The sequence below is a fragment of the Trichosurus vulpecula genome, chromosome 2 (genome assembly GCF_011100635.1).
Source record: "Trichosurus vulpecula isolate mTriVul1 chromosome 2, mTriVul1.pri, whole genome shotgun sequence".
NCBI lineage: Eukaryota > Metazoa > Chordata > Mammalia > Diprotodontia > Phalangeridae > Trichosurus > Trichosurus vulpecula.
Genome location: NC_050574.1, coordinates 371,279,618 through 371,306,631, shown reverse-complemented (window position 1 = coordinate 371,306,631; position 27,014 = coordinate 371,279,618). Strand labels below are relative to the sequence as shown.

The window sequence follows — 27,014 nt, the reverse complement described above, 5'->3', positions numbered from 1 at the left end:
TCAACAAGCTTACTATGGGTAGGGGACACCATTTCCATCCTCAAGGAGCTTATTCCATTCTTTTAGGGAGACAGCATGTACATATGCCAGAATAGGGATAGGAATAGGGACTGGACCTGCAATTTCATTGGTAGAGGGAACTCCCAGATGAGGAAACTCCCTTTACTTATTTACCTTCCCAAAGGTACAAGTTGCCACCTTCTCTGCAACTCAACAGTTTTAGAAAATTGCTTAAGAGTACTTACCCAGGGTCATACAGTGTCAGAGTCAGGGACTTAAACTCAGGCCTTCCTAACTCCAAATTATCCATTTTGCCACATTATTTCACAGATCTATACACACATATATCCAGAATAAATACAAATTTGGTGTTGTTTGGGGGTAGTATGTACTTGACCCTTCGGCCAGGCAGAACTTCCTTCTTGCAAAACCCCTCACTCATTTTTTTTGCCTAACTGGGACCCAGTTCCTCCCTCTCCTTGATTTTATCTCTAGTCCACACCTTTGACTTCACCCCTTTGGGAACAGCTTTCATTTTAAGCCTATATGGAAAGAACATTAGGAACTGGAGGTTTCTGAGGCCACTGTCTCAGAAGAGCAAACTCCACCTTGCTTTCAAACTTCCCCCCACCTTGTTTACTGGGTCTGGATTAATTTGTTCTCCTCTGGGTTTGGGAAGCTATGAAAACTCAATCAAAACTCTTTTGTTCATCTCAAGCCCCTGGTTGGGAAGGTCCCAGAAGTTAAGAGAACTGATTTCTCTTTCTGGTGAATATAAAATATTCTCTCTCCCATATACTTTAACATTGATGGTCTCACTTTTGGTTGGTTGGTATTTTGTTGACAATCTGCGTCAGTGCCTGTGGGTCTAAATTATTGGGACATATTACACACATATGTCACAGCATAGTCAATCAAAATGCCTACTATGTGCTAGGTGTTGTGCTAAGTATTGGGGATACAAATAAAAAACAAAGACAATCCCTGCTCTCAAAGAGCATGCAGAATAATGGGAGGAAACCGCACAAGAGGAAACTGAAAGGGGGTGATGGGAAGAGAGGGAAAATAGGTGGGGGAAAGGTACGCAGCATTGGGCATGATGGAGAAGCCCAAAAAACAGTGCAGCTGGTGGTAAATGGAGAGAAGACCGTATTGAGCCCCTCAATTAGAAGCCCTGGAGGTCCGGGTCCTGCCTTCCAGCCAGAAGGTCGGAGTGACAGAGGTGCTGATAAGATGTGAATATCAGGCAGATTAAGTCTTGCAGGATAATGAGATTCTGCAGTCCCTACCCCCATTTCCAACCACCTGCACCTCTTTTGAACTTCTTTGTATCTTTCCATTATGCCTTCCTTCCCCTATTGGGAGAGAGAACACAAGAAATAAACATATTTTATAGCAAGGAAAAAAATGATATCATCTATAAGCCTATAGAGTAACAAAAGAATGTACAGGTAGTACATATTCAGAAATAAACTACATAGCTAACAAATATATCTACAGTACAAGCTCTGTTGATTTTAACTTCACAGCATCTCTTGTATACACATGCCCCCTTCTCTTCTCTGACTCTGACACTTCCTTGGTTCGGGCCCTCATCACCTTCCTTGGACTATTGCAGTAACCTTCTGGTTGGTCTCCGAGCCTCAAGTCTTTCCCCACTCCATTCCATTCTCCACTCAGCTGTCTTCCTAAAGTACAGGTCTGACTGTATCACATGCTCTTACCCCATTAAATAAACTCTAGGGGTTCCCTTTCCCTTCTGAGCTCCAAGGCTAATGGTCCCCCCAGCACAGTATACTGAGTTTCCCAAATCCTCTGTTTGGCATTCAATACCCTTCATAAACTTCCCCCTTCCTACTTTTCCAGTCTCTTTAACTTTTCAGTCCTCTCCACATACTCTGCAGTCCCGTAACACTGGCTTCCTTGCTGCTGCTCAAACAAGACACCCCCATCTCCTGGCTTGGGGTATTTTCAGTTGCTGTCTTCCATGCCTTAATCTCTCTCCTTTCTCACCTCCACCTCCTGGCCTCCTGGTTTTCTTCAAGTCTCAACTAAAATTCCACTTTCTACAAGAAATCTAAGGTATATTTGAACAGATACAGGATTTAACACATGTTCACAGTGTACAAGGCACACACGATATGGGTTAACATTACATTGTTACTTGCCTACATGTATAACCATTTCTCTAATTTTGCCTGTAAAAGCGTGTTAGTTTGGTCACCAGTTGAATGAATATAGCTCTTCATTAATGCAATAATCTATCTTCCTCTGTAACTGAATTATTTGATTATATGGGCTGATCATAGGCCTCATTAGAACTATAGCCCTGCAGTCTTAAACTAGAGCTTGTAGTAGAAGGCCCAGGTTGGCTAATAGTTATACCATATATGTTCTGTGGCTGTATCTATCCTCTAGGAATCTTTATCACCAAAGTTCTAAGTTAACTTCATTATTAATTATCACTTTATCTTCAGTATCACGTAGCCCTCCTTTGTCCATTGGAGGTTAAGATTGATATCCAGTCCCCTTTCTTTTTTTCCTGTGTTTGTATATTTTTCTCATGTATCATAATTATGAAAAGCAGCAAATCCAGGCTCCTTCCTTCATTCTCCCGTAGAGTCTTCCCCATTCTAGTCCTCTCTTCTCTCTTTTTTCTTTAAATCTGCAGAACAGAACCAATCCACTCCTAGTGCTTCTGTTTTTCTTATTCATCTCCTCCAAAGACATTTTTATTCTTTAGAAAATATTTTTCTTCCAGCTACTAATAGCTTGGATTTCTTCCTCTGAAAACTGCCTATTCACATCCTTTGGCAATTTATTAGTTGAGGAATGGTTCTTATCTTCATATATTTAACTCAGTTCCTTATGTATCTTATAAATGAATCCTCTGTTAGAGAAAGTAACTATAAAGATTTTTTCCCCTTGTATTTGCTTCTCTTCTATTTTTAGCTGTGTTGATTTTATGCAAAAAAATTTAATTTTATGTAATTTTACCTTCTATGACTCTCCTTTATTTGTTCATGAGCTCTATTGGTATCCAAAGATATGAAAGGTTATTTCTTCCTTGTTCCTCTAATTTGTTAGAAATATTCTTTATATCTTTTTCATGTACCCATTTGGCAGTTCTGGTCTTTTCCTCAGAAATGCTCAAATATCCATCCCTCTTTTCTCCCCCCTCCCCCCATGATACTCAGCTTTGCAGAGTGAGTTATTCTTGGTTCTACACCTATCTCTTTTACCATCTGGAATATTACTTTCCAAGTTGTCCTCTCATTTATGGTAGAAACTTCTAGGTCTTGTATAATTCTGACTGGAAACTTTGGTACTTAGACTTCTTTTCAGATGCTTGCAGGAATTATTTGATATGGGAGCTTTGGATTTTGGTTGTGATATTCTTGGAACTTTTCTTTTTCAGTTTGCTTTTAGTGTCTTTACTTTGTCCATTTGTTCTAATAGAGCTGGGGAGTTTTCATTTATAATTTCTTGAAATATAATGTTCAAACATATTGAGGGCATCGAAGGATTTTCTTTATCATGGATTTCAAGAGGTCCATCAAAGCTAAACTCTCTCTCCTTTACCTCTTTTCCAGGTCAGTTGTTTTTGATAGAAGATATTTTGCTTTTTCTTATTTTTTCAACCTTTTGATTTTCTTCCAATATTTCTTATTGACTTGTACAGTCATTGGTTTCTGTTTGATATATTCTATTTTGGGGAAAATCCATCACTTGGATAGCATTTATGACTTTATCTGATTTCTCCTGATTCTTTCAAGGGCTTTTTTTCCCACTTCTTTTTTTAAAAAATCATGCTTCATGTCTTCTAGGTATTCATGTGATCCTTATGGAAAATCTATTTTTTCCTTTGGGTATCTGCTTACAATTATTATGGAGTTAGATTTGTAATAATTGTTAATACTGGTTGGCATTTTCTTTGACTTACTCATCTCTCCAGCTTTAGTTCTTCAATTGGGGCTTTGGGCCAGGACCATACTGTGCCCTCTATTGTTCTTTTGGTTGGAATAATCAGCCCTGGTGGGTCTTCTGTATTCTTGCACCAACCTCACTTCATGGTGTTTGGCCCTCTAAGATCCAGAGAGTTGGAACTTCCCTAGGCTTAGACTTTCCCAGTCTGAGCACTGAGGCACAGTGCTAGTTGGCAATGTTCCCCCCAGGCTTCCAAAGTGTCCATCCTGAGGTTTTCTCAAGGGAGCCTTCTGCTCCTGGCATGTCTGGATGTAGAGCCTGCTAGGTTAAGCTTGTCTGTTTTCTGGTTGTGCTGACACTTGTTTTGCTTAAAAGTTTCCCTTTTCTATTGCTATTAGGCTTTTGGCTAAGCTTTTGTGAACCTTTGGGGTTGAAGAAGTCACAATAGGTTTTCACTGGATTTCTTGATCGTACTTGGTCAGACATGAATTGGGGGAGGGCTGGTTCTGAAGTGTTCGGGAGCTAGGAGGCCATCTTGGTAGAAAATCTACTTCTATTCTCTTGTTGAGCTTTTTGCCTCAACCAATGTTTGACTCATGATATTGGAGAATTCCCAAAGTCAAATTTCTCATGATCCAATTCTGAGTTTGAAGACCTTGTGCACTTGTAATGCTTGCTGTCATCACTTCATTCTGTTTTCCTATAAAGATCTGTTGTTTATACTTCATTCTCCAAGAGGACCATGACATCAGGAAAATGATGCCATGACTTTTAAGTGAGGGAGGGCTGTGCAAAGTCACCAGCCTCACTTTCTCCCCCGGAGCCATTTGGGTCTAGTGGCACGATATAGATCAGGATGACTGGAGACGGCTCCCAAAGATCTGTATATATTCTGTGGAAAGTCAAGCTTTGCAAGTTCCCAGTGTTGTTTGCAGTATCTCAATAGTATTTTGAACAAGCTATAATTGTTTCCAATTAGTGCTGGAACTTCATTTAAAGATGGTAAAGCTGGATGTATTTGAGCCATTTTATCCAACTTCCTTGGAAATTTTCAAGCTTGCTTTGATGCATCTCAGTTATGGTTAATTACTTCAAAAACTGCAAAAACTATTTTTCTCAACTTTCTAGTTATAGATGTGTAAGTAGTGAGAAGGGTGTGATTGTGAGAGTTATGAAAGAAGTAGAAATCACAGCATTTGGCATCTGACTGGAACACTCAAAGGATACTACTCTTGACAAGAATAGGGAACTTTAGAAAAGGGAGGGGATTTGGGGAAAAGATAATGAGTTCTGTTTTGGTCATGTTGAGTTTGATATGTCTGGGGTCCATCCTGGGGTCATCAGTTAATGAGAATAGAGAAAAGTCCATATTCAGATTTGGCAATTTGGAGATAATTGGTAACTTTAGAAAGAACATTTTCAGTTGAGTGTTGACGTAGGAAGCTACATTGTAAAAAGCTGAGAAGGTAGCAGATAAGAGGAAACAGGCAACAAGTGTGGACAGCTTTTTGTGGAAATTTGGATTAGAAATGGAGACGTATAGGATGAGTTGAGGGGATGGAAAGTCTTGTGAAGCCTTTTAAAGAATAGGGCAGACTTTGGGAATGTTTGTAAGGCAGCAGAGAAAGAACTAGTAGATGAGGACAGGTTGAAGATTAGAGAGAGGAGGAGAAATGATGGTAGAGGCAATCTCCTAGAGAAAAAATGGGAGGGGAATGGAACCAAGGACACCTGTAGAGGGGTTAGCTTCAGCAAGGAGAAGGGCCACCTCATTATCAGAGATGAGAGTACAGGAGTAGAGAATAAGGGATGATGTCAAGGAATCGAGAGATGTAGAGAAGGAAAGAACAGGAATTTCAAGGATAATGGCCTCTTTTATTGGTAAAGTATGAGGTAAGGTTCTCAGTTCAGAGACTTGGGAGAAGTGGAGGTGAGGTTTGTAACTGCCTCTATATAGAATGAGTTCAAAACAATTTCTCAACTGTAGTGAGGGCCCAATTGAAATTAGATAACTTATATTTATAATGGACCTAGTCAGCTCAGCTCTATTTCTTCAGCTTTCTTCTGTAGCATGAACACAGGAGCAAAGGAGACGTGGTAGAACTAATTCAGGGTTGGGGTTTTCCAAGGCATGGTTAGAGATTGGCCAATGGGCCAAGTGATTTGGTTGTAGAGGACAGTGTGGAGTTGAACTGGCAAATTATAGGGTCAAGAATGGGAAAGGAAGAAAGTGAAATCAGAGCAGCTCTCATGACCCGAGAAAATAGTGAGGAGTGAGGAATTTGAAGTTATAATGAGGGCAAAGAATAGGCTTGGGGGTTAGCCACAGGGAGAGATGAAGTGTAAGAGATTATGATCAAATAGAGGAATAATACTTTTTGATCTTATAATTGGAACACTTGTGGGTAATGGTGAGAGCTGAAGTGTTTGAGTATTGTTGCGTGCAGCTGAGGTGGAAATATGGACAGTGTAAAAGGAGAGAGAGTAGGGTAAACAGGGGTGTTGCAGTTTCATGATGTTATGGTGGAACGGTCTCAAAGAATTGAGTCAGACCACCTCTACTCCAAGTATAGGCATTTACTGAGTATTGACACCCCTCAGAAGAGGGCTAGGTTCCAAGAGGAACCAGCTACTTCAGAGAAAGCAAGATGGATTTTTATAGGGTAAAGATGCAATTATATAACAGAAGTTATGAATATTAAAAAGGTAGAAGGAGTTTGTTAAGAGATTAGGTAATGGGGGGGGGAGTGGAACTGCGCATGCAATTACCCACAATGCAAACCCCATTGAGGCGCTATGTATGATAATGACATGGCATAATACTAGAATGATTTGCCATTTCCTTCTTCAGCTCATTTTATAGGCAAGGAACTGAGGCAAACAAGATTAAGTGACTTGCCCAGAGTTCACACAGCTAGTAAGTGTCTGAGGCCAGATTTGAACTCAAGAAGATGAGTCTTCCTGACTTCAGGCCCAGTGCTCTATCCACTGTATCACCTAGCCACCCTAAACTAAATTTTAGTGAACTGAATTGAGGCCTGATCAAGGTAGTAGTGGATCTTTATCCAATGTCAAATTCCTTAGAATTCATGGCATGGTGTTTGAGGCTCAGTCATACCATGGCACCATAGAGTCTTAGTGTTGAAATGCACTTCAGTGATGATCTAGGCCAATGTGTACCTGAAGCACAAATCCCTTATAAATAGTTATCCTGCCTTTGGTTGAACAAGTCCAATGACAGGGAGCTCACTCTTTATTGAGGAAGTCCATTCTTCTTTGGGAAAGCATTTCAACTTATATATAGTCTGAAGAGACACTTGGGCCAGCTAAATAACATCCTTAAAGCACTATATAACTTGGTGCCAAATCCTTTGGAGGGATAATAATTCTTATTATGGAGGTCATACCATGAAAAGATTGCTGTAAGCTGGAACAATAGATGTAACAGGCAAGGAAAATTTGCATTTCATGAATATCTCAGCTTTAGATTTTAGATTTTATTTTTCCTGTTTGTTTCTTAATATCTTTCTCCCTTCACTATTTTAAAATCCATGAATGGTTCTCAAAATTGAACTGTTAATGATAACGTTTGACAGTTGCTTAGAAATTGTCATATTTATTGATTGCCAGTGAATGGACTGTATAGACAAAAATGTTATTCCAAAGGCAGTGTGGCCATAGTGAATGGAAGATCTAGGGAGTTCCTTTCCTGATGTATAACCTTGGTCAAATCCCTTAACCTCCTCAGTGCTCCAGGAATTTCTCTAAAAATAGAAGCTGCAGTTTCTTTAAGATTGAAAAGTTGGGTTTCCTTCATGGGAGTTCATTATTCAAGTGAAATCCCAGCTCTGGTCCTATCTCTATCTGTCTAGCTGCTGTGTGGCAATAAAAAATTCACAACGTGGAAATGTGTTCAGTATTCCTTCCCTCTTACAATATGTCCTCTTTAGAGTTGGAATGGGGTAGCCCTCCTGGGTGCCTTTGTTTTTAAATGCCGTGCTAGGTTTTTGGCTGCTGCTTAAAGACTGTGGAAGTGGCAATGAGTTTTTTGCTTTGGAATATTTAATTCCTTCCAGTGAGAAAAGTAGTTCCTAAAAGCTGAGTCATATTTAGTGGTTTCATAATGTATCTTTCTGTTTGCAGTGGTGTACCAGATTAATGTTCTTTGGTTAGATTTGTTCCCAGAAATAAACTCATTAGCATGTTGCTAAACAGAGAGCTAGCTTTTTTTTTTTCCTTACAATCATCTTACTTAAAAGCTGTCTTTTAAGAAAAAAAAAAGCTTGTGGAGTTACAGGTAAAATTCCTTTTTCCTTACCTCTAGATAGAGTTGATATGACTTATACTTTAAGGATTTCCATTTTTTATTGATTACATTATATTGTTAAACCTGGAGAGCAAGGGAATAAATTTTCTGTAATAAGGTTATCTTATGAATACTTATGCTGAAATTGACAATAATTGATAATAATAATTGATAATCATAGCTACATCCTCCCCACTGTCTATTCCCCCAGCACTCACAGAGAATGATGATTAAAAGGAGATTCTCTCATGTTATCTAAAGAGGTAGCTGAGGAAGCCAATCAAATTCAATTAAAAATATCTTCCCCCTTTATACAGTGACAGAAGGCAAACTAACAATCTGGCCAGTTAATTTTTTTAAGGGATAGATGAGAGAATTTTATTGGCTCAGTTTTTTAAGTTCAGTTTTCATTTTTTAACTAAGAAAGGTAAAAAAAAAAGATGTATAAGCTTTTCATTGTCATGGCATTTACTGGGGCCATATCACTAGCATTTATTAAGTGCCTAATATAGGCACTGTGCTGTGTGCTATAACCTCTGTGCTAAGGCAGATGTTTGTAACCCTCCTTTTCCAAATCCCCTTCCCTTAGTGTCATTTCTTGCAGATGTCAGGAGTTTTTACTTTTCAGAATACCAGATGGAATGCATCTATTGGAGGCTATTAGAACAGCTGTGATTACCTTCCTAATTCCTGTGAGATAAGGTGTTTTGCCTTCCTTCTCCCACTTCTGTTTATTTTTTGAAATGCCTGTACCCACTAGTGATTCAATTAATCGAATTTCTTCCACCCCACACCCCTTTGTCTTACAGACCATAAAACCATGGGAAATACAGAAAGCCAAAATGTAGAGCACAGGTTTTATGGTGAGAAGCAGGGGAACCTGTCAAGGAAGCATACATCCCATTCTCTTCGCCTGTCCAACAAGACCCGACGGATGAGGCATGCTTCCTCTGCAAGGGTGATCCACAGGAATTCTGAAGTGAGCACTCGATCTAGCAGCACTCCTAGCATCCCACAGTCTCTGGCAGAAAATGGCATGGAGCCCTTCTCCCAAGAAGGCACTCTAGAAGATTTTGGAAGCCCAATTTGGGTAGGACGGGTGGGTATGGGCTTGAGACCTGTCTCTTGTCATACCGATTCTTCCATCACTCCTAGTATAGACAGCAGCACAATCCTTACAGCAGCCTCTGCACAAAGCATGCCAAACTCTGAGGAAAGCAGACTTTATGGGAATGACTCTACGTATTTGCCTGAGGGAGGCAGAAGGCAGCGTCCCTATACAACCAATGGGACCACATTCATGGAAACCTCAAGCTTTAAAAAGAAACGCTCAAAATCTGCAGATATCTGGCGGGAGGACAGTTTGGAATTTTCACTGTCTGATCTGAGCCAAGAACATTTAACAAGCAACGAAGAGATCTTGGGTTCAGTGGAAGAGAGAGACCGTGGGGAGGATCGGGGGATGGAAGCCAGGGATGGTTCACAGCAGCTGAGTACCTGCCACCGTGCCAATTCCCTGGGTGTCTTGTATGTACCCGAGAATAACGGAGTAAAAGCAAATCATGGACCAAGGAGCAAATTTGTGGGATATTGTGGGAATTTAATGTCTGATGTTCCAGATCTTGCAAACCGTAAGATGCCATCAGCTGTTGCCGAGGATACTCCTCCGTACAGTAATTATAATACACTTCCCTGTAGGAAATCTCACTGTCTTTCTGAAGGTGCCACCAACTCACAAATTAGCCATAGCAACAGCATGCAGGGCAGAAGAGCAAAAACAACTCAGGTAAAGTGATTTAATTCTACTTAAGCATTTTAGAAAAGATCTTTAAAAATATGCAGCTTTGCTGTTAGAGTATTCCATTCATTTTGATCAGATTTTAACCTCTGACTAATGTTTTAAAGGACTGGGTGATATGCTGGTGGCTCTATTGCTACTTTTCTCAGGAGAATCTCTTCTCTATCCCTTATCTTGTAGTTTCTTGGATAAGGGATAGGGCTTCAGAGAAGGGGGAGAAACAGGAAATGGGAGTAACTTGTCAGTGCAAACTTGACTGTGATTAGAGTTTGTTTCTTCCAAACATTCTTCCTACCTTAGAAACATTGTCATCAGGGACAGAATACTTCTGGTTGTAGGGAGACTGGAAGCTTGACCTCTAAGTTGTTTTTAGCCTCTAAATCTAATTTCATGGTCCTTCAAATGGGTGGGAGGAGGGTTAGAAGGGAACTAGTCTTAGTTGAAGTTCTTACTTCAGAGACACTCTGGATGGGTGGAGTACCTTGCATTTGGTTTTCTTTGCTATAGAGTAAGTGGTTGGCAGGCTATATTCTGTCTTACAGGAACCATTTCAATTTCCCTTTCCTTCTTGAGTAAGGGAATTGGAAGATCCAAGTTCCATTCCTTGCCTTATATCCAGTTAGAGTTCAAGCCTGATCAAGTTCACTAAAATGCTTTTGCCCCAGCTTTTTCCTCTGTAAAATGTGAACTCTTGATGCTTGCCTTAACCACCTTCCAGTGTGGTTGTAAGGATTAGGTGAGTAATTTATGTGAAATTGCTTTGAAAAGTTAAAATTTCTATGTAGATACAAGGTCGTAGTAATTATCACTGTTATTATTATTATTAATAGTAATGCTGACAGAATCTTTCCCTGACACTCATTCTGTTCTTGTCCCTAAGTTTCTTATAGAGGAAGTCTTTGGTTTTTGTTGAAGGCACTACCTAGGGCAGTTTCCCTTTAAGCTATTTATATTGAAAACTACAGCAGGACCAGGACCACAAGACAAGCTTCAGATCATTCTTCTTAGACTAGATTGGAGGTAAGCAGTAGGTAGGTAGGCAATCAGTCATTCCTGACCAGAAATGGCATGTCTATTTGGCATATTGGTCTGCCTTCAGAAGATATTAATTCACACTCTCAAAACACCATAACGTCTTTTACACAATGACTCTTGTCAGTGGAATGAATGGATTGAAATTGTAAAACAGATTCAGAGACTGGGTTAGAAGATGAAAAATTGCCTTTGTTTTTAATGACTTAGTTGCTATTCTTATCCGTTACCTTTTTTTTTTTTTTTTTTGGTCCCAGAGTACAATGATGTTTGCATCCTATCTTGTGACCTATAAGAAACAGATTCTTAGCTTGGAAAGGTGAGCATCAGGTATGCATCCTGATACTCAAACTGAGGTGGTTTTTTTTTTTAACCAATATTCTCTTCTTAAGTGACCTATAGTTACAGCTTCCTTCCATATGTCTCAGGGGTCAATGAGAAAGATAAGTGAGAGATACATGGGGAATCAATAAATGGAAGGTTTTACAGAATTCACAGAAGTGATTACTGTGCTGAAGTTTTAGAGGGGAGAAAAGTCTTCTTGTAATTAACCTCAAACTTGAATTTGAAAAGCTGTGCATAGAACACATTCTTCAAATTTTAGATTTGTGCCTAACTCCCTATTGGCTAGCTGGTTCCATGTTTTCAAAACTGAAGAAAGCCAGATGGAGAAGTTTTTAGGTGGATACATAGATGGAGATGTAAACCCATTGGGCAGTGTGCTTAGTGTGTGCCTTGTACGTTGCAGGCGCTTAATGAATGTCTATTGACTAAGTAGATGGTGCTAACAGAAGATTCTGAAAAGCTGTAAGGGACCTTAGAGATCATGAAGTCTGATCCATTCATTTTTTACAGCTGAGGAAACTGAGCTCCACAGAAGGTAAATGGTCTTCTTCAAAGTCAGAGGAATAAGGAAAAGACCTATGAGTTCCAATGCAAATCACAAACTTCTATAACTTACTAGACAAGGCTAGATAAAGCCTGAAGCTTTAATGTACATTGGGTATTAATATCCACACCTATGCGTAGGTGTCCAGTATTATATACTGCCTCAAAGTATTTAACTGAGAATCTGAATTAGAGATTGGTTCTATTCATCTCTATAGGCACATTGCCTCTAGAGTTTAATTAAAATCCACTTTTACTTTTGAAACAGGTTTAGAATATCACTTTCTAATGTACTTATGTAGTTATAAAATTTTCATCCTCACATAATAATCTTTCCTGTCCTTCTGTTGGGATTTTTGAAGAGGATCTAGAGAAATTCATTAATGCCATTTAAGAGGAAATGCCACATTTTGTGTTTAAAGGGTAAGAATTATATTGCAGCCACTTGAATATAACTTCCACTGAGAAGCTGTTTTTAAAGTGAATTTCAAAGAAAATCATTACTGATAGTACATGATATGGGCCTGTTATCGAGCCAGTGGCAATCATTTGACACTCCTGTCAATTAATTTATATTAATCTCTGTTTGGCGGAAGGTGGGGAATTTCCTTTTTACTACCTCATAGCATCTGGAGATATTACTTGCTGTCACCTAGGTATGGTAACAAAGCAAGGCATTTCCCAACAAGGTCATAACTCACAGGATCATAGAACTTAGAGCAAGCAGTGACCAAAGAGGCCATCTAGTTCAACCTTATTTCACAAGGGAAGAAACTAAGATCCAGATAGATTGAATAACTTGCCAAAGGTTCCACGAATAATAAGTAACAAAAATCACTTGAACGCAGGTCCCTTGACTCGAAAGCCAGTACTCTTCCTCTTCCTTTGACTTGTACTGCTGCTTGTTGCTGTGTTTCCAAGGAATGATTCCTTTAAAGGTGATTTAGAATCAGAGTGATGGAATAGTAAAGGTGCAAAAGGAAGAAAATCTTTGGTGCATCATCTAACCCATATCCCTTAGAGATGGTGAAATTAAAACCCAGATCAGCTAAATCATTTGCCCAAGATCACAAAGATAGCCGGAGATAGGACTTAAGTCTCCTGACTCCTAGTACAGTGCTCATGGGAGGAATTTTTCCAATAAATATGAACATAGTTGGATTTTAATATTGAAATGTAGAGGTATTCTCCATACCCACTATACTGTGGTTGCTGTGAGGCAAGTACAATCCCTCCTAGCTCATATCTCTCTTCTCTTTCTCTGCTAGAAAACCCTCCACACCAAGTGCCTCTGTTTCCTTTCCTCTTACTCTCTTCCAAACCTAACCCACTGCAGTGTAATTTGGTTTCTGACTTTATCATTCAGCTGAAACTGCTCTTTCTAAAGGTACCAGTGACCTCCAAATTGCCAAAATGGAACTCTAATGCATTTCCCAATTGATGGGCATTTCCTTAATTTCCAATTATTTGCCATCACAAAAAGAGCTGCTATAAATATTTTTGTACATGTGGGCCCTTTTCCCATTTGTATAGTCTCTTTGGGATACAGCCCTAGAAGTGGTATTGCTAGGTCAGAGGAGGTGCACATTTTTATAGCTCTTTGGGCATAGTTCCAAATTGCTCTCCAAAATGGTTGGATCAGTTTACAACTCCACCAACAATGCATTAGGCCTTTTCTCTATCTTCATCTTTCTGTAGCCTTTGACACTTTTGCTCACCCTCTTCTTGTTGATATTTTCTCCTCTAGCTTTTCCTGACATGATTCTCTTGCTATTTGTCTAACCTCCTCAGTCTCCTTTGCTGGTTCTTCATGTCATGTTAACTAAACATAGTTGTTCTCTCAGTCTCTTCCCTGGGCCCTCTTCTACTTCTATTCTTACTTGTTTGGTGATCTCATCAGCTCCCATGGAGACAAGTATCATATTTATGTGGATAGTTTCCAGATCAATATATCCAGCCCTTACCTGTATTCTGAGCTCTAGTGTCTAATGACCAACTTCCCTTTGATTGTCTGGTACTGGAGATCTGGTAGTCAAACTCAGCATATCCAAAACGGGACGCGTAATAGTTGTCCCCAAACATCCCTCTTTCCCAACTTCCCTATTATCTTTGAAAATCCTTCCAGTTACCTAGAGTTGCAACTTCAATGACAGCCTCACTTCCTTACTCACTCAACCCCAAGTATCTAATCCATTGTCAAATCTTGTTATTCAAAATATTTCTTGTATATATCCCCTCTCCATTCACACAGTTACCACCCTGATTCATTCCCTCATCGCTTCTCACCTGGACTGTTACAATTGTGTTCTAATTACTCTTCCTGCCTCTTCTTTACTTGTTCCAATTCATCTTCTACTCAGCTGCTTAAGTGATTTTCCTAAAGTGCTAGTTTGACCTTGTCACTCTCTGTTGTTTTCAGTCATGTCAACTCTTCATGACCCAATGTACCATGGCTTGCCAGACCCTTCTTTCCTCCATTTGATCTCTCAAAATCTATCCAAGTGCATGTTCATTGTTTCCATGACCCTTTCCATCCATTTCATCCTCTGCTGTCCCCTTTTCCTTTTGCCTTTAATCTTTCCCAACATCAGGGTCTTTTCCAGTGAGTCCTGTCTTCTCATGTGGCCAGAGTATTTAAGCTTCAGCTTCAGTATTTGACCTTTCAGTAAATAGCCTGAACTCATTTCTTTAAGTATTGACAGATTTAATCTCCTTGCTGTCCAAGGATTCTCATCAGTCTTCTCTAGCACTGCAATTCAAAAGCATGGATTCTGCGGTGCTCAGCTTTCCTTAAAACCCAAATCTCACCACCATACATTGCTAGTGGAAAAACCATAGCTTTGACTATATGGACCTTTGTTGGCAAGATAATGCTTCTGCTTTTTAGTATGCTATCCAGATTTGCCGTAGCTTTCCTTCCAGGGAGAAAGCATCTTTTTTAATTTCATGGCTGCAGTCACCATCTACAGTGATCTTGGAGCCCAAGAATATAAAACCTGACACTGCTTCCATTTCTTCTCCCTCTATTTGCCAGGAAGTGACGGGGCCAGTTGCTAAGATCTTAGTTTTTTTGATGTTAAGCTTCAAGCCAACTTTTACACTCTCCTCATCAGTTGGCTTTCTTAGTCCTCTTCACTTTCTGCCATCAGAGTGGTATCATCTGCAGATTGTTGATATTTCTCCCAGCAACCTTAATTCTGGCTTTTGATTCATTCAACATGGCATTTCACATGATGTACTCTGCATATAAGTAACGTAAGGTGGCAATATAAGGTGGCCTTATCATAGTCCTTTTCCAATCTTAAACCAACCAACTGTTCCATGTTCTGTTCTAACTTGCTTCTTGGTGTGACACAGGTTCCTCAGGAGGCAAGTAAAATGATCTGGTACTCCCATCTCTTTGAGGACTTGCCACAATTTGTCATGATCCATATAGTCAAAGACTTTAGTGTAGTCAATGAAGCAGAAGTAGATATTTTTCTGGAACTCTCTTGCTCTCTCCATAGTCCAGCAAATGTTGGCAATTTGTTCTCTAATTCCTCTACTTCTGCTTCTGGTAATTCTCAGTTCACATTGTGCCCAACTTATAGTAGAGACTTCGGAGCTCATATTGGTCTAATCAGCCACAGTTGGACACACCATACCTTGCTCCTACATAGTGATGTCATTTTGGTCCTCTTCGATGTCAAAAGACAACAACCATTGCTGAAGCCTAGCTTGCAGAATCTTAAGCATAACCTTACTGGCATGTGAAATGAGCACAATTGTTCTGTAATTTGAACATTCCTTGGCATTGCCCTTCTTTAGGATTGGGTCATAAATTAATCTTTTCCAATCTAGTTACGGCTGTTATGTTTTCCAGATTTGCTGGCATATTGAATGTAACACTTAAACAGCATCATCTTTTAGAGTTTTAAATAGCTCAGTTGGAATTCTATCACCTCCACTTACCTTATTGTTAGCAATGTTTCCTAAGGCCCCCTTGACTTCATTCTTCAGGATTTCTGGCTCTAGATCAGTAACTACACCATCATGGTAATAGGCGATGTAAAGATCTTTCTTGTAGAATTCTTTTGAGTATTCTTACCACCTCTTCTTAATCTCTTCTGCTTTTGTTAAATCCTTACCATTTTTGGTTTTTTACTATGCCAATTTTTTGCATGAAACTTTTCCCCTTAATATCTCTGATTTTCTTGAGGCAATCTCTTGTCTTTCCCATTCTATTATTCTCTTCTATGTCTTTGCATTACTCCTTTAAGAAAACCTTCATTTCTCTCCTTGCTAACCTCTGGAATTCTGCTTTTAGTTGGATATATCTTTCTCTTTTCCCTTTCCCTTTCCTTCTTTCCTCAGCTATTTGTAAAGCCTCATCAGACAGGCATTTTGCTTTCTTGCTCTTCTTTGGAATGTTTTTGTTGCTGCCTTCTGTACAGTTTTGCTAACCTCTGTCCATAGTTCTTCAGGCAGTCTGTCTGCCAGATCTAGTACCTTAAATCTATTCATCACCATCACTTCATGCTCATAAGAGATGTTACATAGATCATACATACATGGTCTGATGGTTTTCCCTACTTTCATCAGTTTAGGTCTGAATTTTGCAATGAGAAGCTCATGATCAGAGTCCCAAGTCAGCTCTTACTACTCAGTGGAGTCTCTTCCTGTTAACTCTGGAATCAAATATAAAGACCTCTGTTTGGCATTTAAAGCTTTTATAATCTAGCCCCTTTTACTTTCCAGTCTTTTTACTTTACTCTCCTTCGTATAACTATGCTTTTACCTGCTTCTCATAGGATACTATCTCCTCCCATCTTTGCCCCTTTCCCCTGGCTGTCCCAATATCCAGAATGCCTTCCCTCCTCACCTTTGTCTCTTAATTTCTCCTGTTGTTGTTATTGTTGTTCAGTCATTTCAGTTGTGTCTGAATCTTTGGGACCTCCATTTGGGATTTTCCTGGCAAAGATACTAGAATGGTTTGCCATTTCCTTTGGCAGCTCAAAATGAGCTGATGAGGAAACTGAGACAAATAGGGTTGACTTGCCCCATGGTTGTATAGCTAGTGAGTGTTTGAGCACAGATTTGAACTCAGGAAGATCAGTCTCCCAGACTTCAAGCCTAGCACTCTATCTATTGTTCCACCTAGCTGCCTCTTGGTTTCTATGGCTTCCTTCAATTCTCAACTCAAGTTCTGCATTCTGGGGGAAGCCTTAGTTGGCTGCTCCTCCTCTCTCTTTCATCCCTGATAGTACCTTTCACTTACTTTGTACATGTCTTGTATTGACAGGTTATTTCATCCATCAGAGTGTGCGTATGTTGAGGGCAGGGACTGTTTCTCATGGTTTTTGCCTATTGCTGACTTACAGTAAGCACTTAACAAATACATTTTGGTTGATTGATATAAGGAAGAACTTCCTAACAATTAGAGTGGTATAAAGTGGAAAGGGCTTCTTGGAGAGGAAGTAGTTTGCTTTCCCCAATGAGGGCTTCTTAGGAATATAACAACACAATAACCATTAAAGCACTGAAATCACAGTGGCAAATTCTTAACTCAGCCTTTGTAGGCCAAAATTCCCTTGCCCAAAGATGAATATTCCATGGCCTGAAGTCTTATGGCTCTATAGTTGTGTTAAGGCAAAGATACATGAAAAATTTAATTTTTATTCCTTATTATGACCAACACATATTTACTCCTAAGCCCTGATTAATGATCACAAGCAGTCATGTTCTTTTATAAAGTACTATATAATAATATAATAGATAAATAGACTCATAAAGCCTGAGGGGATCTATCTCAGAGGTAATCTACTCTAAATGCAAAGCTGATGAGTTACTCTACAGTATAGTATCAGAGATTTAGGACTGAAAAAGACCTTAACTTTTTTTTTTCATTGAGCAAAAATCTACCTTCTTTCCCTCCCACACCTCCCTCCCACAATTCAAAAGGAAAGAAAAACAAATATATGTGTATAGTCAAAACAGATTCCCACGTTGGCCATATGCAAAATGCCTCAGTCTGTGATCTGAATCTATTACTTCTGTCAGGACGGGGTTGCATGTTTTATCATGAGGTCTCTGAAATAGTGGTTTGTCATTGAGCTGATCAGACTCTTTAGTCTTTCAAAACTGTCTTTACAGTGTTGTTATTGTATAAATTGTTTTCCTTGTTCTGATCACTTCATCCTATATCAGTTCATAAAAGGAAACTAGGGTTTCTCTGCAAAGATCTCTCAACATTTCTTATAATAATACAGTTCCATCACATTCATTTGCCGTAACTTGTTCAGCCATTCCCCAGTTGATGGGTACTCCCTTAGATTCTAGTGTTTTGTTTCCCCGAAAAGAACTGCTATAAATATTTTTGTACATAAGTCCTTTTTCTCTTCCTTTGATCACTTTGGGATATAGATGGTATGGCTGGGTCAGAGGGTACAAATGGTTTAATAAATTTTGAGGCATAGTTTCAAATTGCCTTTCAGAATGGCTGGATGTACAGTTGATTTTAAAAACCAAATACAAGGCTTTATATTTATCTCTCTTTAAATTCATCTTGTTAGGGTGAGGCCCGTTATTATTCTAGCCTCGAGGTATTTTTTTAATCTTTCCTAGATCATTCAATGTATTCAAATAAATTCAGGAGGTATAGATATATATGAAAATCAAATAAGCATGCCCTCTGTGTTTTCAGACAAGTTGCTAATAAAAATATTAAATAGAATTGGCCTTTGGGCAAAGCACTTTGGCCCTCTGCTAGAGACTTATGTCCAAGTTGATATGGATCAGCAGTCTTTGAATCAGCAATTTTCAAGACATTTCCTTGGGTACTGCTGCTGTTTTCTGCTAATTACTCTTTTATTTATGGGGTGGGGTGCTCTCATAAATTTACTTTCCACTCTAATGTTTTTGAGGTTTTGGTACCTTCCATTTTTAACATCACATTCCTTTCCCAATATATCTCTCCCTCTCTCCTGAGTTAGCCCCCCTTTGTAACAAAGATTTAAAAAGAAAGATTTTAAAAGTTCTTTGCTAATTATTCTTAAACATTTGTAATGACATCTTTACCGCTCTATCATTAAGACACAGCTTATTCACCACTTCAATTGTAATCCACTATAAAAATAGAACAACCCATACCATAGCATGACATAAGTCAACTGCTTTTGTAAAGACCACAGTGTCTTTTATCTGTCCTTAACCTTCATGGCACTGTTTTTAAGGAGCAGGTGAAAATATATTCTGAATTTACTCTTCATCCCAGGGGGCTGTTGCAATTTATGGCACCACTAAAATGGTTCAGATAAAATTTCATGGCCATTTTGAACACTTGGAAATAAATAATGGTAACTTGTAGGTCCAAAAGGCATAGTTAGGTGTTTGAACATGGGAAACTAGGGTGAAAATTCTGTGAAAACTTGCAACAGAAAGAACCGTGTTGAATTTGCAAGATTCATGAAGCTGTCTGATGAGTTTGGGTGTAATTGTAATGGAATATTTTCCCCATGAAATTATTATTTTTATACTTTTCCAGGCTATTTTCAGGTATCTTCTGACCCAGTGATGGGCCAGTTTTAACAGTTAGTTCTCTGTCCACCCACAGAACAGCATCATTCAGATCATCTCCAGGTTGTTTTTAAATAACATTTTTTGGCAGCTACTTCCTTCCTGTAACTCCTAAAATTAACTAATTCAGAAAAGATCAGTCATCATGACATAAATTGAGATTACGAACTTTCATAGACTCTAATTCCAATCCCCCTTATTTTGTAGATAAGGAAACTGAGATTCAGAGAGGATTTTGCTTGTGTTTTCTATAGAATATGCTAAAAAAAAATTACTATTTTTTCAACCCTTACACTTTGTAAGTGCCTGTTTTCTGAGGTGGAACACAGTCGTGCTGAGAATAGTTGGAAGGGTTGCTATTTGAATACAGATATGGTAAGAAGGCAAGTTTCAGTGCTACAGAATGTCATTTAATGCTTTAAGTGTAGAAAAGGAAGGGTTCTGAAAAAACTGTAAGATAAGAATGTAGAAAATATTCCTAGTTATAAAAAAAAAGCTCTCATTTCTTCTGAGCCACGGGAATTCAATTCAATAGGCATTTATTAAGCCTCTACTATATGCAAAGCACTGTGCTAAGCACTGGGGATACCAATGAGAAAAAGAATGACCATTCTCAACCAGTTTACAGTCTAATGGGAGAAGACCACAAAGGAAACTGAAAGGGGTGGGGTAACTGGAGTCAAAACTAAGCAAAGCTGCTGATGGAAAATAGAGTTACTTGGAAAATTCTAAGAGTTCTGAGTCTTCTGCAAAGGAAGGCTTTGGGAGGAGTTTATTGCCCCATCCTCCAGCCCTTAAGAAATGACATTAAGTGTAGTTGAATCTCTGGTATTGAGTAGAGTGGATATGTTGCCTATTATTAGAGGTAGATGAAGTGAAATTATATTGGGAGGAAAATTGCTTCACTCTATTAGGATAACTCCTTCAAACAAATTATAATGATATTGGAATTTTGGTGGAATTTAGGATCATAGGATTTAGAATTCAAAAGACATTTAGAGATAATCTAACCTGATTTTTCTACTTGAAGCCTGGGGTAAGTAATATTAAGTGTTAATGAATCTCTCAAGTTCCTGAGTTTCTGGGTGTTTGGCATGCCTCAGGTGAGAAGACTAGGGGTTAGAAGTTGGCAGTCAGCTGTTATTTCTCCATGGACCAAATTAAAAATTTATATAATTTGGTGTGCAGTATTGGGCATATGTTTCCACTTACAGAAGCAATAAAAATTCTCTGCTTGAATCACAGATTCAGCTGTTACTTTAAGCTGTGAGCAATAAAGGTAGATAAATTCACCCTGTCCTACAAAGCCCCTCATATAAAAATGTCTCCTCATCTCTTTAGTTTTTTAGGACGATGAGTAAATCAAAGCATTTCTTAGGTTAGATTGTGTTAGAAATCAAGCAGTCAGTCAGAAAACCTTTATTAAGCCCCCCTACATGTGCCAGGCATTGTGCTAGGGAATCAAATAGAAATGGTAAAACAGTCCTTCCTGAGAAGAAGCTTATTTCGGTGGAGGAGAAAACAATATGAAAATATATATTGCAGAAATATAAAGTAAATAAATATAGTACAAAGTAGTTAAATACAAGGTAGTTTGGGAAGAAGGGCACTAGTAATGGGGGGTTCAGGAAAGACTTCATTCAGAAGATATTGTTTGAGTTTCATCTTATAGAAAAAGATTCTGTGAGACAGAGGAAGGAGTGTATTCTGGGCATGTGGGACTGCCACTTAAAGGCTTGGAGTTGTAAGATGAAATATTTTATATGACTACAGTTTGTATCACAGACTCTGGGAAGGGAAATTATGTCCAATAAGGATCCAAATATAGGTTGGGGCAGGTTATGAAAGGCTTTAAACCAAACAGATTTTATGTTTGATCCTAGGGGCAATAGGGAGCCATTGTTATTGATGGAGCAGGGAAGTTACATGGTAAGATATATACTTAATTTTCAAACTTTGGCAGTAGAGTGATGAGAACCTTCAGTCAGGGAGACCATTTAGGAAACTTTTATAAAATCTAGGCAAGAGGTGATAAAGGCCAGAACTAAGAGGGTAACTGTGTGGGTGGAAAGAAATGGGATGCAAGGGTCGAAAAGAAAGATCTGTATTTTAATCAAAGGTACCAGTATTTTAATCAAAGGTACCAGAAATCCTCAAAATAAAAATGTTCGTGAACCACTCAAAAAAAATGAGGAAACTCAAATTTTTGTGCAGTGAAAAAAAATGTACTTAATTAAAAAAACCAAAGGAAAAAAATGCCAGAAGAAACTATTCTAGATTATTACAGTACCAACAGCAGCAAAACTAGTCTATTCTCAAGATGCAACAAAATGCATATTAAACACATTGTAAGAATGAAAGGAAGAAATTAAATTAGCAAAAACATTGTGAAATAAGATAAAATACTTATTCTAGTTAAAGGACTCTTAAAATAAAATGTTGATAAACTTGGCGATTTAGAATTATCTCTGGAGAATTTAAATAAAACAATGATTCAGGAGAAAGCAGAATTAGTTTTCCACAAAATAGAATGTTAAAACAGCAGAGGAAGCAGGAGAGAAAAAAAACCAAACAATACCTAGAAAGTTACTCAATATGAAACAGATTTGGGACAGAACAGAAGGAAGCTCAAAAATGAGACAAAGATAAGAAATGCTGGAACTAGCATGTAAAATTTGAATTATTTCAAAAATCTGTATGTAGTGGGGAAAATCCTATATAAAAGAAGTTCAAAGTGTCACATCATATCCCTTTCTGTTTTTCTTTGTTTATTAAGTTTATAATAAAAAAGAAAGAAATTGCAAGAAACTGATTTGGATTTTGTATCCAAAAGATTGGTTGTAAGGCATACTTGCTTAGAGTGAATGTGTAGTAGTGTGAAGGCAGATTTGGAGGCTATGCAGAAAAAAAGTTCTAGATATGGAGAACAAAGAAAAAAGAGAAAATTTAAGAATGACCTTTCTGAAAATTGTGAAAAAGAAAATAATTTCATGGTGAGATTTAAGGATATTATTTTAAAAGTTTACCAAAAAAAATTGAAAACAAGGGAAAGATTAAAAATTAGCAGAATTCACAGGATGCCAGTAGGGGTAATCCCAACTTCTTTTCACTCATGTAAACAAGAGTTTAAGTTTGAAGACTACAGTGACAAGGAGTTGGTTTTATAAGCAGTTGAAAAGCACTATATTTCAAAAGGGTTAAAACATAAAATAGTTCTATAGTAATAAGTAATAATAGCTGCTAGAATAGGATATGGTGAAAAATTAAGAATTAGACCTTCATTTGAAAATTAACTCTTTGGGACTGCAAAACAAGCTTTTAAAATACAGAAGATAGTCTTTTAAAATCCTTTCTGAATCTGAGACACTTGTGGAGAGAAAAGCCCACCTTAAAATAGCTTTTAACATTCAGAAAACCTAGAGTTAGAGTTCAGTTATTAAGCCAAGTAAGTTATAGATACTTTTCAATGAAATCACCCTGGAAGGATTAAAAGCGAAAGTAATGCTGTTTTCCTTGACTCCTGATTCATGTAAGGGGAAAGAAATGAAGAGAAGAATAAATCAGTTTTATTACTGGATTACTAATGACCCTCTGTGTAGAAATATGAAATAAAACACCAGTAAAATAAAAACTATATCAAAAAGATTGTTCATTTTGTTCACAACAGATTTATACCAGGAATGGTTTAATATTAGGAAACAATATCATAAAACATAAATAACATGAATCCTAGAACCATGTCCTATCAGTATATGTAGAAAAATTCTTTGTTAAAATGCAGTATTCATTTGTTTTTAAAAATAACACAAAAAAGTATAGGAATAGAAGAATCTTTCTGTTACATAATACAAAGTATTTATTACTGTAATATAAAAATTAGATGTTTTGCCACTACTGTCAGTAGAGTTGTGTGTTCTAATGGTTATTTTATGACATACCTTTAGAAATGAAAATATAGCAATAATGTCAAAAGCTGAAATTAAAGGAAAATATAGGTGAAGAAAAGCATAAAATCCTTATTTAAAGATAATAATCCTTATTTATGCTGACTTATCTAGGAAACTGAAATAACTCCACGGTAAAAAACAATCGGTAATAAAATATTGGAATGTAATAAACACATAAAATCGTTATTTAAAAAACCAAGTTGACAGGAGAAAAATGTTTCTGATGTGACAAAATCTGTAAACTACTTGGGGCACTAATCTATCAAAACAAACACAAGAGTTATATAAAATAATTTGAACAAAAACAAAGGAATTAAATAATTGGAGACAAAGAAAAGGAGGGAAGCTGTTCTATGAGTATGGTATACCTTATAGATTTAATATCAGTCAAAATAAAAATATGCTAGTTAATAAAATTAGATAAAATAATGATAAAATTAGATAAAATAATACGAAGGAATAAACAGACAAGAATATCCAGGCTCATTAGGGGGGAAAAAAGAAGAAAAGCGTATTTGTACTGCTATATTTTAATATAAATCAGTTAATATCAAAATTATTTGATACTTGATAGAAGTATAGATCCATAGAATAGGTAATTCAACACTAGGATATATGCTTATGTACATATACATACATATTCTTATGTTTGATAAATTTCAAATTATACATATATTGAGGAAAGAATTAATTATTCAATAAAAACTGGGGAAGTTATGTAACAGTGTGGTGTAAAGTAACATTTAAATTTATGTTGCGTGCCATGTATAATAAATTTTAAACGAATAGGGGGTGTGTGTGTGTGTGTGTGCGCGCGTGTGTGCGTGCGTGTGTATGGGGAGAGAGGGGAGAAATCAGGAGGGGGCAGAGAGAAAGAGAGAGAAATCGACGGAGATCGAATAGGCTAGAAAGGAAAAATTCTCTGCTCTTGAACAAATGCAAAAAAAGGGCAAAATAGATGCCTTTGATCATTGGTCATATTAAAATAAAGGCTTTTTGTTTAACAAACAGTAATGCTTTTGTAATAAAGCAGAAAATAACAGATCAAAGGAAAAACCTTTGCTATAAAATGCTTGATACCTAAAATCTCTAAGAAATTGACATAGAAGAATACCCTTTCCTGAAAGATTAGTCATCAAAGAATATGATTAGGGAGTTCTTAAAAAAGAAGCACATGACCAGAAACCACCTGAACTGATTAAAATTAAACTTTCATATTTAGAGAGATGCAAGTTCTAACAACTCAGAAATACTTAAACCAATTAAATTGGCCAGATAATTTAAGCCCTTAAAATTCAATGCCCTTAGGGCTATGGAGAAATAAACATACTCTTTCACTGTTAGGCTGTTAATTGGGACATTCTTTTCAGACAGCTATATGACTATATAGTAATTGCTATAAAATTATTCATATCCTTTGACTTGCTGCTCTCACTACTTGGACTAGACCCCAAGAATGGTACTGACATCAAAATAAAACTTACCTATACAAAAATATTCCTAGCAGAATTATTCTTACTAGAAGAAAAAAATGAAAGAAATATTTATTCAGTAGCTAAGAAATTTCTCAACAAATTGTGGCATGTTAATATGTAAGAATATTTTTGTATCATAAGAAATGATATCCATGAAGAATGTAAAGAAATATAGGAAGATCTATATGAGGTGATGCAGAGTGGAAAGAATTTAAAACTCACTAAAGGTCTTTTTTATTGTTTTAATATATTTATTTTGTTACATATTTCCCAATTACATTTAAAAATTTTTAAACATAATTTTTAAAAACTTGGTCACTAAAAGTCTTTATGTAAATAATAGTATTATTTAAAATGGCAAAGTACGTAAATACATAGAAGAAGTTTTTAGAAGGCGATATGGGAAGTAACAGAATGTTTTTATTTCTATCTTGTTCACATAAAAATATAAATATTTTCAAACAACAATTACTTTAACATCAGATTTAACACAGGACTGGTGTAAGCCCTAATACCAGCACTCTCTTCGTTTAGATTTGATGTTCACATGAAACAGGGCACTCAAGTCATAGATAGTTATCAAAAGAAGGTTTGCTTTGCCCTGACACCGCAGGGATGTGTAAGAAGGATACAGTAGTACTTAGCATCTCTGGAGAAAGTCCCCTTGGTCTCCATATGAAAATGTGCGTGGTTTTCAAGTCAGACTATAGTAACTTGGGTGGTCTTTTGACATATGCCAAGTTAGATGGGCCTGACTCTCCTTTTTGACCAGGAAGCTGAGTCAGGGAAACACAGGCCCATCAGGCGTTGGACTTCTTTATCTCCTTTTAGGGGAAACTAACCCCTGTTGAAGACAGGAACAAGAAGGGATGGATCTGACTACATTCCAGGGAAACACTGGTAGATATTAGCCATCTCTAATAGCTGTGTGGCTCTGTGGAAAACTAACTTAACTATTCTTAGCCTCAGTTTCCTCATCTGTAAAAGGGGAACAATGATAGCGCCTACTTCCCAGGGTTGTTGTGAGGATAAAAGGGATATTTGTCAAGTATTTTGCAAGCCTTGCTAGCTAATAAAAAAAGTCTTATTTCTTGCCAATAAAACTGCTTGCCAATAAAACTATGATATCCAACATTACTATAGTTATTATTCTATAATTAATTATTCATAGTGTGACATCTGTTTCGAGAGCCTCACCTAGGGTCAATAGGAAAACAGACATACTAATGAACTGTTAGTTTAGTTATGAACTGGTCCAGCTGTTTTGGAAAGCAATTTGGACCTGTGCTCAAAAAGTTACTAAACTGTAAACCCTTTGACCCATTACTAAATCTGTACCCCAAGGTGATCAAAGAAAGACAAAAAGGACACATATTTACAGAAGATTTTTTTGGGGGGTACTGGAAGTACTGGAAGCTAAGGGGATGCCTCATTGGTTGAGAAATGGCTTCAGAGAAACCTAGGAGGGCTAGTATGAACTGATTTAGGGTAAAGTGAGCTAATTTACAGAACAATTTATACAGTAATAGCAGCATTGTAAAGACTTGTATTTGAAACTCATATTTTATTGTAAAGAAAAGTTTCAAAGACCTGAGAATTCTAATCAACATTCATGATCGATCATGATCCAGAAGTGTGGCAGTACCATTGATGAAGCATATTTCCCACCTCCTGACTTGAGGTACAGAAGATGACATACCTTTTCAGACATGTCCAAGGTGGAAATTTGTTTTACTTGACTGTGCATATTTGTTTAAAGAATTTCTGTTTTTTTCTTTCAGTCTGGGGTCTAGGAATAGGGTAGACACCCCCCAACACACAAAAAAAATGGTAGAACAAAAGAGAGAAAAGATATTGAAGCAAGGAAGAAAACAGAAGGACAGAAAGAACCATAGGCATGGAAGATTTCTTCGAAAGTTACATGTTGACTTACACATTTAAAAAGAAAAACAACCTGTATAAATGAGATGCACATTTTTGTGTAAGATTTTTTTAAAATACAAAAACTCTAAAAACCTTTCCTATGGAGGCAGTGGAAATTGTTAACTGACTCCTTAAGGGTAGCAGTGATATGATTTTCAGTTGCC

At 37.4% G+C, this 27,014-nt stretch overlaps 1 protein-coding gene across 1 annotated transcript in view; it reads left to right on the top strand.

The window, feature by feature from the left end:
- Positions 1 to 27,014, top strand: part of TIAM1 (TIAM Rac1 associated GEF 1) — a 154,077-nt gene that overhangs the window by 11,838 nt on the left and 115,225 nt on the right. The window contains exon 2 of the mRNA XM_036745622.1: positions 9,043 to 10,019. Coding sequence (XP_036601517.1) covers positions 9,054 to 10,019 — 966 coding nt within the window. The 5' untranslated portion in view covers positions 9,043 to 9,053. The remainder of the gene's footprint in view (positions 1 to 9,042; positions 10,020 to 27,014) is intronic.